Source organism: Gavia stellata, chromosome Z (genome assembly GCF_030936135.1).
Source record: "Gavia stellata isolate bGavSte3 chromosome Z, bGavSte3.hap2, whole genome shotgun sequence".
NCBI classification, from domain to species: domain Eukaryota; kingdom Metazoa; phylum Chordata; class Aves; order Gaviiformes; family Gaviidae; genus Gavia; species Gavia stellata.
The window spans coordinates 38,394,759-38,409,142 of record NC_082637.1 but is presented as its reverse complement, the minus strand read 5'-3'; the positions used below and the strand labels follow the sequence as shown (position 1 = coordinate 38,409,142).

Here is a 14,384-nt window from a genome sequence, read left to right as displayed (position 1 = left end):
ATGGCTGCTTTATCACCTGTGCCTTTGCATGTAGTTCCATCATTGAAGAAGTGCGTTTGTCAGCTATGCTCCTGCGGGTATGTAAAAGAGGCTGGGGGAAGCAGCTGGGAGTAGCAGTTACTTGGCTAGCAGGCTGCACTGCTGTTTAGGGCTGCACTGTTACTGCTATAAGTTGCATATGAAAAATTATAAAAAAAGGTATCTTAGAGCATTTTTAAAGCTTTAAAATAGGAAGTATTTTTCCACCATTCTGTCTATTCAACCATGTGGTTCTTGTTTTTGTCATAGGAGTAAACAGATGGCAGAGAGGCTTCCCATTTTCCTTATGTAGGTGGATTGCATGTCTAAGAGGAGGGCTTTCTACTTTTTTGCTACAGACTAGCTTTTGAATGGGTGTTAGTGGCTTTGAGTCTGTGTTCTAATGTAATACAAAGTGATACTTCCTTGTAAACATGCTAATTCTGGAAAAGATACAGGGGTAGAGCTTTACAAATGGAACAGACAACTGAAAATACCAGCTTTCATTAGCGGTTTTGTTAGTGTCAGTATTGTGAATGTACGAAAACTTTTCTTGAAAGCAATGATTAGCTTTAGGCCTTTCAGCATAATGTCCATTCTCCCATATTTGCAGGTTAAGAATAAATTTATTATTAGGGGAAAAAACCATATCTTTCTGACTCATTTAGATTACATGCCTTAGTTTGTTTTAAAGCTACTAAATAATTATGAAGAGAGTTTAAAAGTACAAAATTCCCACCCAGAGTTTGTATCAGGCTGGTATGCACTGTTACTCGTTGTAAGTGACAAGCACATGTACTCTGAAAAGAAAACCAATAGAAATGTTCATACCAAGCAGATTATGAACTGTAGTTTTGAGTACTTCGATCAAACTCCTGTCTGTAAGGTACAAGCGCATCTGCTCCCTCCATTCCTCATTATGTATGTATCATTCCTTTTTTACTCATCAGTGTTTATATTTGACTTTGGGAAATGTGTTCCAGAGAGAAGTAACAGTGATGTGATTATTGTATTAGAGGACTGTGCTATCAAGGACCTAAACATGTAGCCCTGAGATCTGGATTGAGAAGGATCATCTGGTTCTAACCAAGTAATGTACTGAGGCATAGGTCTGTCTTTCGGATGCTAGATGAGCTAGTAGGGTAGCTCAGTCTAAGGATGTAGGTAATACCTTGATCATGGCGTGTCTTAAGAAAAATTAAACTGGATTTTGGGTTGCTGCTGCAGTGACAGTTCTGGATTAAGACGTGACAGCCAAGAATTTTGAGTTTCCTGTGAAGACCTGGCCTCAGATTCTGAGTGATTATATATATAAAAGCAGAAATTACATACTTGTGCACCTTAGGGATCTTTACTGCTTGCAGGTAAGCGCAACACTGTTTTTTGTGTTTTAAGTAGTAGCTCACCTGTCCCCTGGTTTGTGGCGGATACTTAGGAAATTTTGGTTAGGCTTGTATTAGAAGGCCATCATAATTATACTGAACTTTAGGATGAAATCCTTCTCTTGTAGAGCACTGATTTACTGATTAGTGAGGGGGCATTGGGAGATCAGCAGGGTATTAGCAGCAGCTACAAATATAACTTTGTATATGTTTTTGTGACTTCTCTAAAAACTGGGTATTTGCTGAAGAGGAATACAGAGTTCATAATGTATAGTGTTAAGCGTCTAAGATACCTATCCTGAAATACCATTCAGAAGTACTTGCCTGTTAAGCTTGGGAAATTAATTTTCTCATTAACTTCTTAATCAGAAGATTCCTCCATGTAACTTCCTAAGAATAAGGAATTTGGGCTACTGAAGTTAGGTGCACTGGAATATCATAAGCTGAAGTACAACAGTGCAAATACCTCACTTTCCTCTCCAGAGGAGATTATGCCATAATTTACTGCAGCACTGTAGAGCAGTCAGTATTTTGCAGTTTAGATTTGTGCATCCTTACCAGCTGAGTTCCAAAAGGACAGATTTACGAACTTCTATACTTGGTTTCTTTTTTACTTTAGCAGATTATACTAATGTTCTCTTCTTACCAAAGCATATACGCATTGCTCATAAAGGTGTGATGATGTGTCTGGAATATCAAGTGGTACAATGTTTGGTAGTAGCATATCAAATAATGTGTAGCTGTTACAAAACATAGATTGGTGTAATTTTTGCAGGATAACAGATAACTGTTTGCAGTCTGTCCTATGTATGTTCTGTCTGTACTGAACATACAACAGTCTATTTTTATTGAAAAGTAAAGCTAAAAGAACATAAAATTGACTGTCACTAGTTCACTGAGCATTGAAAAATGCACATACAGTTCTGTCAGTGGATTTCTGCAAGTAATGAGAGAAACGGTCTCAATTACAAGACTTAATGACCCGCAAGTCCTCTCTGTTGTGTAACTGCTGCTTTCAGAATGGTTCATTGTGGCCAGTGGTAGCACTAGAGAAAATTTCTACTTTGTGCTAGGAATGGCCATGAATAGAATACGTAAGTTAATTCTGCATAAAGGCAGAAAGATACGGTTTTCACAGAATCACTAAGGTTGGAAAAGACCTGTAGGATCATCAAGTCCAACCATCAACCCAACACCACCATGCCCACTAAACCATGTCCCCCAATGCCATGTCCACATGTTCCTTGAACGCCTCCAGTGAGGGTGACTCCACCACCTCCCTGGGCAGCCTGTTCCACTGCTTCACCACTCTCTCAGTAAAGAAATTTTTCCTAATATCCAGCCTGAACCTCCCCTGGCACAACTGGAGGCCATTTCCTCTTGTCCTGTCACTAGTCACTTGGGAGAAGAGACCAACACCCACCTCCCTGCAACCCCCTTTCAGGTAATTGTAGAGAGCGATGAGGTCTCCCCTCAGCCTCCTCTTCTCCACACTGAACAACCCCAGCTCCCTCAGCCGCTCCTCATAAGACTTGTGTTCCAGACCCCTCACCAGCTTCGTCGCCCTTCTCTGGACACACTCCAGCACCTCAATGTCCTTCTTGTAGTGAGGGGCCCAAAACTGAACACAGTATTCGAGGTGCGGCCTTACCAGAGCCGAGTACAGAGGCACGATCACCTCCCTGCTCCTGCTGGCCACACTATTTCTGATACAGGCCAGGATGCCGTTGGCCTTCTTCGCCACCTGGGCACACTGCTGGCTCATATTCAGCCGGCTGTCAACCAGCACCCCCATAGGGTTCTGATACCCAGTACTCCTATCTTTGAATTTTTGAGCAGTTGTTTTATTTCATGTCATTGGGGCCCAAAATTTTTGTCAGTGGCTGTTTCCTATTTTAAAAGATCAGCTATTTTATTAGTATTTATAGGAAACATTTGGGAGCATAGGCTTGGGCACTGCTTAAAAGCTTCAGCTGTTCTGTTACAAGGGAATTTTGTTAACAAGGGTAGTGTGTGTAAACAAAAAACCACCCAAGTCTGAACAGACTGAATACATATTTGATTATGTAATTTTGCATAGTTAGACATCTATTGTGAAAATACTGGTCCTTTTAACAAGCCATTTTTCAACACTAAATGCCAGGTGCAGCTATACTGTATTTTTTTCACCTGACACTTTGTTATGCCAATTCTGGACACTTGCGTGTATCTTTTCACTGATAGAGGTGGTGATGTCATGTTGCTGAGTGATGTCATCTCGCAGTGCAAGGGGAGCTTTGCATTTTACTCTTGGCAGTTTTTGATTGGAAAGTGAGGTGGCCACTGGAGTGTGACTTTTTGTTTTTTAATAAATTGGGTCTGTTTACATTGTAGCATTTTCTGCTCATCTCCATCTCGATATCCTGAAGTCTCTTTCTGAAGATGGTTAAAAAGGGTTTTTGTTATTGCCTGTTGTAGTGCTTGTGAGGATTTCTCATGGAAAAAGTGAAATTAGGTGCTGAGTGGCTGCAGTGACAACTAGTTTCAGTGGGAGTTACTAAGATGATTTCACTTCAGAACTGGTTTAATAACTTCAGAGAGTGTCTGTCAGAATGGACCTGTCTTCAAAACACAGCTTCTGTAAATGAAGTGCATCACATCACTGAAACTTCAGTAACTTGGAGAGGGGAAATATAATAGCCTGGAAATGTCAAACTGTGGACCTCTCCTGAGGTGGGAAGTCCTGCACAGCACTTGTAGGATCACTTTTCTTTTCAGCAGTTTGTGATGTCATTTTCACAGTGTAGGGTGTTAGTTTTCACACAGACCAAACATGGCAAAACTCAGGAAAAACTGACCAAGAACTGAGTGAAATTCCTTCCATAGAGCTCTGTTTCTTTTACTATTTTTAATGAAATTCTGGCTTTAAGTTTAAACCAACTTTTAAAAAACTGAGTGGGATTTCTTTTAACAGATACTAAAGATGATTTAGGCTTCATCTTTTTTTGCTGTATTGGAAATAGTTTGTTAACAAACTGGCAAATGCATGTCTAGAGCTTTAGTAAAGGCCAGAGATGCATTCAAGTAAAACAGTTCTTGTAACCCTAACAGAAAATTTTCTTTATTCCTACAAAAGAACCAAATTGATTCTAAAAAAAAAATAAATATATAAATGCAAAACCTATGCTGGACACTCTTAAATTCTTTTATTTCAGTTTTGTCAGTCCTCCTGATAGTGACTGGCAATTTCCTACGTATTACTTTCACACGCTATTACTACTACCTATTACCAGTTCAATCCATTGTTGCTATGCATGAGTAAAGTGCAATAGAATTAAACCCCTATTATAGACATTACAGTATTTAGCATTGAAGAAGAGAGGTCCTTTGTGTTTTCAAGACAATCTCTTTAACACTTCTTTTTCTGTTCCCTTCTCTTTCCATAGCGTATTCATAGAAAATGTGGGTTTTTTTATAAAATACTTTCAGGTGGGAAAAGGTAGCATTCAGACTGATCTCATCTCCAAAATGCAGGAAGAGATTATGGCATCAAGTCATTAGATGGGATTACTGCATTAGGTCTTTACCGAGGGCACCACTGAGAAGAGCCTAACTCCTTCTTCTTTATGCCCAGGACCACCAGCTGTGTATATGTATCGGTAAGATCTCTCAGAGCCTTCTCTCCTCCAAGCTTTCTCAGTCTCTCCTTGTATGAAAGGTGTTCCTGTCCTTTAACATCCTTGTGGCCCCTTGCTCTACTATGTCTATGTCTCATACTGGAGAGTCCAGACCTGCACACAGCATTCAGATGCCTCTTCCTCAGTGCTGAGTAGAGGAGGGATGACTGCCCTTGATGGGCGGGCAGTGCTCTGTTCAATGCAATCTGGAGTGCCGCTGGCCTTCACCACAAGGGCGCATTGCTGGCTCTTGGCCAGCTTGTCTACCAGGACCACCACGGCCTTTTCTGACAGCTGGTTAGACATCAGTGTCCTGCTGCCTGGGGTTATTCCTTGCCAAATGCAGGCCTTTGCATTTCCTTTTGTAGAATTTCATGACATTCCTGTTGACCCATTTCTTCATCTTCTTGAGGTCCCTCTGAATGGCAACACACACAGTGGGTCTATCAACCACTTCTTCCGGTTTTGTATCATTTACAAACCTGCTGATGGTGCCATCTGTCCCGTTATCTGGGTCATTCATAAAGGTATTTAATAGTATTTACCCCATTATCCATCCCTGGGGCACACAGCTGGTGACCGGCTTCTGGCTGGACTTTGTGCCACTGATCACAACCCTTTGAGTCCAGCAGCTCAAGCATTATTTTGTCCACCTCACTGTCCACTTGCCTAGCCCATAGTTCCATCAGTTTGTTGATGAGGATATTACGGGAGACAGTGTCAAAAGCTTACCAAAGTCAAGATAAGCAACATCTACTGCTTTCCCCTCATCTATCAAGCCAGCCTTCTCACTGTAGAAGGCTTTCAGTTTGGTTTAAGCACGATTTCCCCTTCATAAATCCATGCTAACCACTCCAAATTATCTCCTCCAGCCCTTTTGACCGCCAGTGTCTGGAATTTGTTTTCCAGGATTACTTACTTCGTCGTCTTCACAGGGATTGAGGCTGACTGGCCTGTAGTTCCCCAGGTCCTCCTCCTTGCCTTTCTTGAAGACATTTACTTTCTCCCAGCCCTAAGGAACCTCCCCCTGATTGTCACAACCTTTCAATGATAAAAGAGAACCACCTCAAAATGACATGGGCCAACTCAGTGCTTGTGGGTGCTCCATGGACCTGGGTATGCCATTTGTTTAAGTCACCTAACCTGCTTCTCCTCTACCAAGGGTAAGCCTTCCTTGTCCCAGACTTTCCCACTGATCTCAGGGACCTGGAATTGCTGAAAGCTGGTCACACCAGTAAAGACCAGGACTGAGACTGAAATTCAGAGGTCATGCCCTCACTCTTCAATATAATTAGGTGCTTGGGAGCGTGAACAGCTGGTTCTTGCAAATCAAAGCTGTTGATCTTGCAGAAAGATGCAGACCATTGTTGCGAGCCAAGAATAATTTCCTGGGGCTTGACCAGCTGTGCTGGCTTTCTTTTCAGGCAGATTTTCTGCAGTAGGAGGAACAATCTCTGTGGTAATGCTGGTTAGGAGAGTAAGCTTTACTCAACATTTGTCTCTAAGCCCTCTCCCTGCTGCTTAGCAGGTTTAGATTTGGAAGTCGGTATTAATCACCAGTTAATATTTCTTGCAACCATTGTTTCTCAAATAGTGGGGAGTGCTAATGGTTAGAAAATACTGACTTTATCAAGGACTTGGTTTAATGCTTTTGCAGTATTTTCTTCCCTTATTGCATAGGTATGAGTGCAAAATTAATCTTACATGTTAATCTTTTACGTGTTATTTCAAAATGTCTGTTTACTGAATTGTAATGCAAGTGAATTGAGAAGACAGTTTTTGTGATGTCACATGTTCTGATGTAACTTCTTTCAGAGGCATCAGCATGGCATTGTAGAAGCATAAAATGCTGGAACATGAAATAAAACATTAAAACGTTAGACTATTAAAAAGGGAAAATTTGAAGACAGATTAACAGGAAAACACACCTGTTTTTAAAATCAAACAAAAATAGTTTCATTAAGTTGCCTAAAAATCAACCTATTTTCATGGATTATTTCCATCAGTACCTTCTGATGGAAAACAGCTGTCAAAAATGACTGTCTATTAAAACTTGGGTCAATGTTACGATGGCACAGATAGTTGCTCTTGGCAAGGTTTTGAAGATAGGTACTGGTACAAATGTTGGGTTTCTGAAGTCAGCTGGGAACTTGTGAGTTTCAATCCATTTTCAGTTTCCTTCCTAGAGTCTTTGCTTTTCAGGCTCTGGTGAAGCTTATGTTTGAGTGCACCAGGAGGTCTGTATTTCCTGTTCCCTAAGGAAAGGAATGACTGTACTGCATATGAGTACTGTATTATTTTTTTCATCCTTGTAAAGCATTCTGAAAATTGTGCATCTGACTTTTTGTTGCTTGGTCTGCCAGAGTAATTTGCAGACCTGCGTGTTGTACCCCTAGCAATCTTTGACACTCAGTTGAACTGAGCACTGGTAGCACTGCCTTCTGAGTAATCTTACGGTGAGCATGTTCATCTAAAAGTTTGAAATAGTGTCTCTCTCAATAATAATTTTTCACGTGAGTCAACCTGAGTTCATTAAAAGCTAGTTATGGTTGGATTAAATGGGCTAAACGATTGCAAATTGTATTAAAACTAATACCACAGTGCACTTAAGACAATTTTCTCATCTGTATTCCTTACCCTTGCCATTAGTTTGGATATGTTGTGGTGAAGAATTCGCTGCTCTTCATTGTGAATATTGAAAGAAGTGACTTGGGCATGTGAATCCTGTATCTCCCCTTGGAATTATCATGTGCTGGTTTCTTACGTCCCAGGACATGTCATTCTGTGAGTAACATTTTCTAGCTGCACATGCTTAGGGCAAAGAACTAGCAAGAGTCAAGACTAACGGGTAGGAGAAGAGTGGAGTGGCATCTGTTTATACTCTTGCAGTTCTGGCTTGGTTAACGTAACGTTGTGTTTCCTATTTAGTATTAAATTCTGCCTTTTCTGACTTTACTTGTGTTTTGTCTCTCCTATTTAGAGTGCATGCAGATAGATGGCTTATAAAGTATATTTTATTGTTGCTGGATTGGTGTATTTTTCCAAGTAAAATAATAGCTACTACTTAATGGTGAAGCCACTTTGTTCTTCTGACAGTCACTATTTAGATTATTCCAAGTATGGTAAAGGGTCAGTGAAAGGGTATTTGTGAAAAGGATTCTTACTCCCTGTGAGATCACTAATATGCTTGTTTGTCTCTGAATAATATTACTGCACAAGTAATATCTCATTGCCTTACTGTGAGATAAAAGCCCAAGATAAAGGGAGCAAGCAAGAATTGATTGTGTCTGCGGTTGTTTAATGTCCTGAACTTTTCACCAGAAGATGGCAGCAGGCTAATGTTAGTCAGAAATATTTTTACTGCTTACTGTTGTATAAATGTGGAGATACTGTGCTAAATACTTTGAACCGAATAGTTTACCAGGGCTGACAGTGAGAACCTGGACCTTGCATGTCAAGCAGTCTGGGGGTTTGTAGGTCTGGTTGGCCGCTGGCCTGCAAGTCCTCTGCGAGTCCTGACCATTGTTCAGTGATGTGCTTTCATTTGACAGTCTTTCAAGAGCATTTATTTTGGAAGAAAAATCAAAGCAGGTAGAGCTGTTGCTTAAGTTTGCATTTGTTGCATATTGCCTTTCAGTTCAGGCAAATGTTTAATTTGTTTCCCAGAGTTAATTTTCCTGGCAATAAACTTCAGTTAAATGTGAATGCACGTTTTCTGTGACAGGCAGCAGAAGTGGAGAACGGACTGGAACTGATATTGCACGATGCAGAAAGAATTCTTGTTTTCAGTGAAAAGCCTGTGTAAATATTGATAAAAAATGTGGAGTTCAGCAGCTCTTGCAGATGTTTTGTGGTATTTTTAATGGAAAATAAGCTATGTTAGCCAGAGAAACAAAGATGTATTTTACCCTGTGGCCATAAATTAATCTTCACCGTAGTAAATGTTTAGCATGTTAACAAGCACAGAATCTCAGAGTTAGCTACATTTATGGATTTTCTGTTTTCAGTGCAATCAAATATTGCAGAATAACTTCATCACTGGTGAAAACCTCCTTCTGAAGAATGTAAGGAGACAAAAACGCAGGTGTTTTTCTTAGGTGAGAAGTAAAACACCAAATCCAGCCAGTGTGATCCATTTCACCATGGCTTGATAAAACTTAATGCCAAACCTTCAGATTTCCCTATGTGCCTGAGGCTGAGTTCCTTTTAAGGTGTTCAGTATGGACAGACACATAAGAAGATGTTACCTTGCCTAAGGTCACTTGGTCTTGCCTAGACCCAGTTGTCAGCTAACAGAGACAAACTACAGACTGAGTCCAAGATGCCACAGTCTAAATATTGCATGTTGTTGCCACTTATTCCCACATGCTGATTCCTAATCCACATCAATAACAGTGATGTGCCTGCAGCTGTTTTTAATGACCTGTTTACAGCAAAACATTCTAACAGTTCCAAAACAAACAAGCAAAAGCAACAGATCCATATTCTTTGAAACTGTGGCTCTCAAGTGAGTCTTTACCTGTGGAAAATTTGGTGTTTGGTTGTGTAACTTAAACTATACCATACTCCACATCGACAAAAGGGCTGGACTGATCTGCTACAGGCAATGGTAATTCCAGTGTTCCCTTGCTTTTGAATACTTCATTTTGCACCTTTGGTTCCATTCACTGTTACGAGATCTAAGTGTTATGTGTAGTGCTTAAGAGGAATATTATACCAGAAAACTTCAAATTCCATAATTTGAAAGCAGCATTTCCAGGTGTATTTATGAAAAAGTAATTGCAATGTTGTTACCAAAATAGTTCTTTCAATATGGAAGATGGCAGAAGTTCATTCATTTGTGACATTCGGTTAGCTTAAGATTTGCACTTGCATTCCCAGTAAACACCACTGGTGGGGCTTTCAACAGTGTCTGATGACCAGCATTGTGCAAGCCAAAAGCCAGTAATGAAGGATGTCAGATTTCAAACATTCATGTGTATTTTTATAATAAATCTTATTATACACACTACTTAGCATTGAAAGGCTGTACACAGACATACTTTCAATCTATTTGTTTTTTAAAGGGACTGACTACCGCTGGCTAGCAAGCTATCATGAGTTCATGTACCTGCAAGTTAATGCAGTAGTATAAGGGGGCTTTACCATGTCAAAGACACAGTGTACATTCTGCCAGGTTATTCTACAACTAGTACAAGTTGCGTAGTTATATAATTAAATTGATCACTACAAGCAAAATCTGGATTTCCAAAGTAGACGTTCTTCCTAGCACTTTGATACCACTTCTCCCACACTTCTTCTTTCCCACTTAAGCCCTGGGTATCCTTTTACCGCAAGGGCTTTCCATGATTCCTTCCAATCCATCGATATCCCTCTACACTGTCCTCTTGTCTAAGGCCAGACTGCCTTTATTGTCTTCCTGCATGGTTTCTCTCCACCCTCCCTCTATATGTATTTGCTCCTCCTAGTTACAGGTGTTCCTCTTTGCTGCTTCCAGCCCCCACCATCTGTCTCACACCTCTTTATACATCTGAGAGCATCTGCTGTCAGCTTGCAGCTTTTTTCCCTCCACATGCCTGATTCCTGTGGAGACTTTTCTGATGCAAAACTTGCAGGAACTGTGTTTTCAATGTGAATGAACAAGGAGTAGCCTCAGAGATCCTAGTTGGCTATCAAAAGGGCTGGAGGAGGTCCTTACTGTGCTCACAAATTATGTACATGCTCACAGCCTGCTACTTCAAAACGGAAAAAACCTGGAGAAAAGCCCCTTCAAGTTTCCTAGCATTTCCGGAGACTGCTTTGAAGACATCAGTGTGCTTTGTCAATTACAGTTTAGCAACACTGTGTATGAAGCATTGTGTCAACAAGAAGGTATTATTCTACACTCTGGAGTCAGCATAGGGATTTGATCAGGAATGTGTGTAAACTGCACTAAAACATGAGTGATTATATAAGACTTCCTGAATCTGAATTTCCAGAATAATTTGCATTTTTCTGTGTAGAAATTACCATATGGAAAGCAATTGTATAGATTAGGGAAAAGGAAAATGGAACAATTAAAATATCCATCAGTAGGATATGCCAGCAATTTGGAAAGTTTGACAGATGCACGGAGAAGTAAGAAAGAACACAAAACTGTATGACCATTTTAACATAATCTCATGCATTTCAGAAAGCCGGTCAATCTGGCTGGCAGGAGAAAATAAAAGGGCGCTGAGCGTGGCTTCACCTGGGTAGGCACAATCCAGCTGACCCACCAGCTTTAAGTAAAAAACATTGGTACTTTTTGGTAAAGGCAGCTGTCGTGGGAGAATTGGATGGGTTGGCTGACATGACAGAACCACACTGCTCGATGACATATAATCTAGAACTTCTTTACCATGCAGGATAGGCATAGCAGGTGGATATTGATTTCTGAAATTTCTCTTGCCTGACACAGGCATGCTTTGTACTGCACCCAAGGACCCTGTCCCTCCAGTCTGGTGCAGTTTGACAGCACAGACCTCGGGGCAGAGGACACTCACTCTGATGTCCTGATGAATTTGAGACCTGGATGGTGGCCTTGTGCACAGCATGGGACATCCATGGATGTGATGTTTTACTGCAGCTTGAGGGGTTGTTCCCTTCACCATGTGTTACCTTCTGTATTGGATTGTCTGTCATGCTGTCAGTGGCCATGGATAATCATAAGTCACCAATAGCTGTGGCAGTCTCATAGGTGGTGCTGCTGCACCTGTGTTTTCAACTTTCTCTGCAGTGGGGTGTTTGCAAACTGTTCCGGCCAAAATTGAATGCAGTGCTCTGGCTGCTCTGACTTAGCCACTTGGTGCCAGGTGCTCTGCCTTGAATGCTTTGGCTTCTGTTCTAGCTATATTGTGCTTATGTGTACATAGTTTCCTAAAGAAAAAGCTTCACAAGTTAATGCCTTGTAAGAAGTACACAAGTTGCAAGTTTCAGTAAAGAAAACCCAGAAAATATTACGACAGTTTTAATTAATATATTTTTTCCCCACTAAAACCTAATAGCGCTTGCTGATTTAGTTAACCTGATTGTAGTAAAAACTGGTATTTAAAAACCTACCTAAAGCTTATGAAAGTTTAATTCTATTTTTTATTCTTACAAATTTCTACTTTACAAACTCTTTTTTCTGCCAAAAGGGCTCTAATATTCAGATCGTTGATAAGTACCTGAAATTCACTCTGTGCAAATTTACCCTCATCAGAAGTTGTGTAATCTAGAAGTATCTTAGGTTTCTCTACAGTTTTTAGGAAAACAAGATGAGCAGAAGACCTTAATATATTCTAGTACCCAGGTTTGCAAAATTTAGGCATCACACCATACCCAGACAGAGTTGGCCAAAGGCAGAACCAAAAACTTTTAACTAAGTAAATGGCCCTTTAAAATTTTCACTACAAGAGAAAGTATTTCAGGCAAATTTTGTGTGTGGAATGTCATTGATCCTTCCATAATTCTTACTACTATTTATTTAAGTGTTTGAACAATTGATTTCTGACTAAATAGTTTGACAGTGCTGCAGCAGAAAGAATAGTATTGCTAATACTGAAATAAGGCGAAGGGAGTGTACTCTGCAGTCTGGTGTCCCTTGTGAATGAATGGTTGTAAAATACTTGCTAGTGCATTGGCAAGAAATAAACTGACTTTTAAAAAGCTTCTAAATATTGAAGGTGAATAGTCTGTGGTAACAGATTTCAAAGGGAGGATAGGTATCTACATCCCTTAAGTAGCTTTGTAAATAAATTTCAAGACTAGAAGCACACGTGGTTACCTAGTGTGACCTCTTTCATAATGTATTGACTTTTGTGCAATACCTGCATTAAAAGTAATGGTTTGTAATTGACGAAGAACTCATAGTCTTAATGTATTTTGTGAGTTCTAAACTTGCTGCCTTCCATTTCTAAGAAGGGATAAAATGGTAGCTTGTGTGCTAGCTAAGTATCTTACCAAAAGAAATCGTTTTTCTTAAATTCCATATCCATTTCCATATTTGCTTAATGAGATACATGCAAAGAATTTCTGAAGGTCTCATTGTTCATTTTGTCTCATGAAACATATTTTAATAGTTGATTAATATTTAAAAAGATATCTCAGGAAGGTTTATAGAAATGTTCATGACAAAGAGCATAGTTCTGTGTGCTTTTAGCATTAGAGCATAAATAGCCACATGCAACAGTAACACAAATATCCAATGTAAACATCACGGTAGAAACCAAGTCATGTACACAAGGTTTATATGTCTTTTTTTTCTCTTGCCATTCCCACATTTTTAAAAAAAAATTAAGTCAATGGAAAAAAAAAAGATAGTATCTACAACCTTGTTTGGCTGTTGCTTAGAGGGCCCTATGATGAACCCACTATTAATAGGTCCAGTTTGATGTCACGTATGTGTATCTGTTTGCAGAAAGTGAGACTGCTCGAAGAAATGTGTGCTTTTTCTACAGTTAAGTTAACAGTACCCATCTGAGGTATAGACATGGTACTTATTTTTAGTTAGTTATTGTTTTCTTAGGATGAGACAATGTTGACCAAGAAAAGCTGTTGATAATTCAGGATGCAGTTCAAACTTACAACTGGTGAAAGTCTGATAAAACAGAGATGAAAATACACAAGGCATTTTACTACAGGGAAGGATGGACTAGGAAATTAATCTCTTCCCAAAAGGGCTGATTGTGTTCTTATTTTATAAGTCTGGAAATACAGAAGCCCATCACCTATCAGCAGTGAAAAATGACTGATTGTCCATTTTTCCATTTCCAGAAATGGAAAGCTGTTAAGAATGTCAGGATTTCTGATAGCTTCCTCATGACTGGAATTGTTTTATACAGGGAACAGTTCAACAGGAAACTTAAATTTTTTCTGATGTGTAACTTACTCCATTTCACTTTTTTCCCATCAAAAGGCTTTTTATGGCTTAAGAACTTCTGTCCTGGCAAAGTAAGGTGACTCTCTTTTTTAACAGTTAACCAACATTTGCCTGCAATTCTCTAAGCTAGATGGCCTCCTAGAGCAGCTTATGATCTTTCCATGCTCTTTATATTGTCAGACTATTGCTGTGTTGCTAACCAGACTTTTCCATAGCACTTCAGGCTGTAAATGTAATATAAAAGTAGAAGTGGTGGAAAACTGCCTTTCCTTTTGTATGGGGAGAGACAAATTTAATGTAGGAGTGAAGGAGCTGTTTGTAAATCTGTCGTCCCGTGTCCCCTTGCCCCGCTTTCCTTTCTTAGCTTGCATTATGTGTATATGTAGTATGCAGAGTGACGTAGATCACAGCAAGCAGATGTTGGAGACCTTCTTTCAAAGTTTTATC

At 39.8% G+C, this 14,384-nt stretch overlaps 1 protein-coding gene across 1 annotated transcript in view; it reads left to right on the top strand.

Annotated features, from left to right (window-relative positions):
* Positions 1 to 14,384, top strand: part of SAXO1 (stabilizer of axonemal microtubules 1) — a 42,686-nt gene continuing 28,302 nt past the window's right edge. The window contains exon 1 of the mRNA XM_059834008.1: positions 1 to 77. Within this exon, the coding sequence (XP_059689991.1) occupies positions 1 to 77 (77 nt within the window). The remainder of the gene's footprint in view (positions 78 to 14,384) is intronic.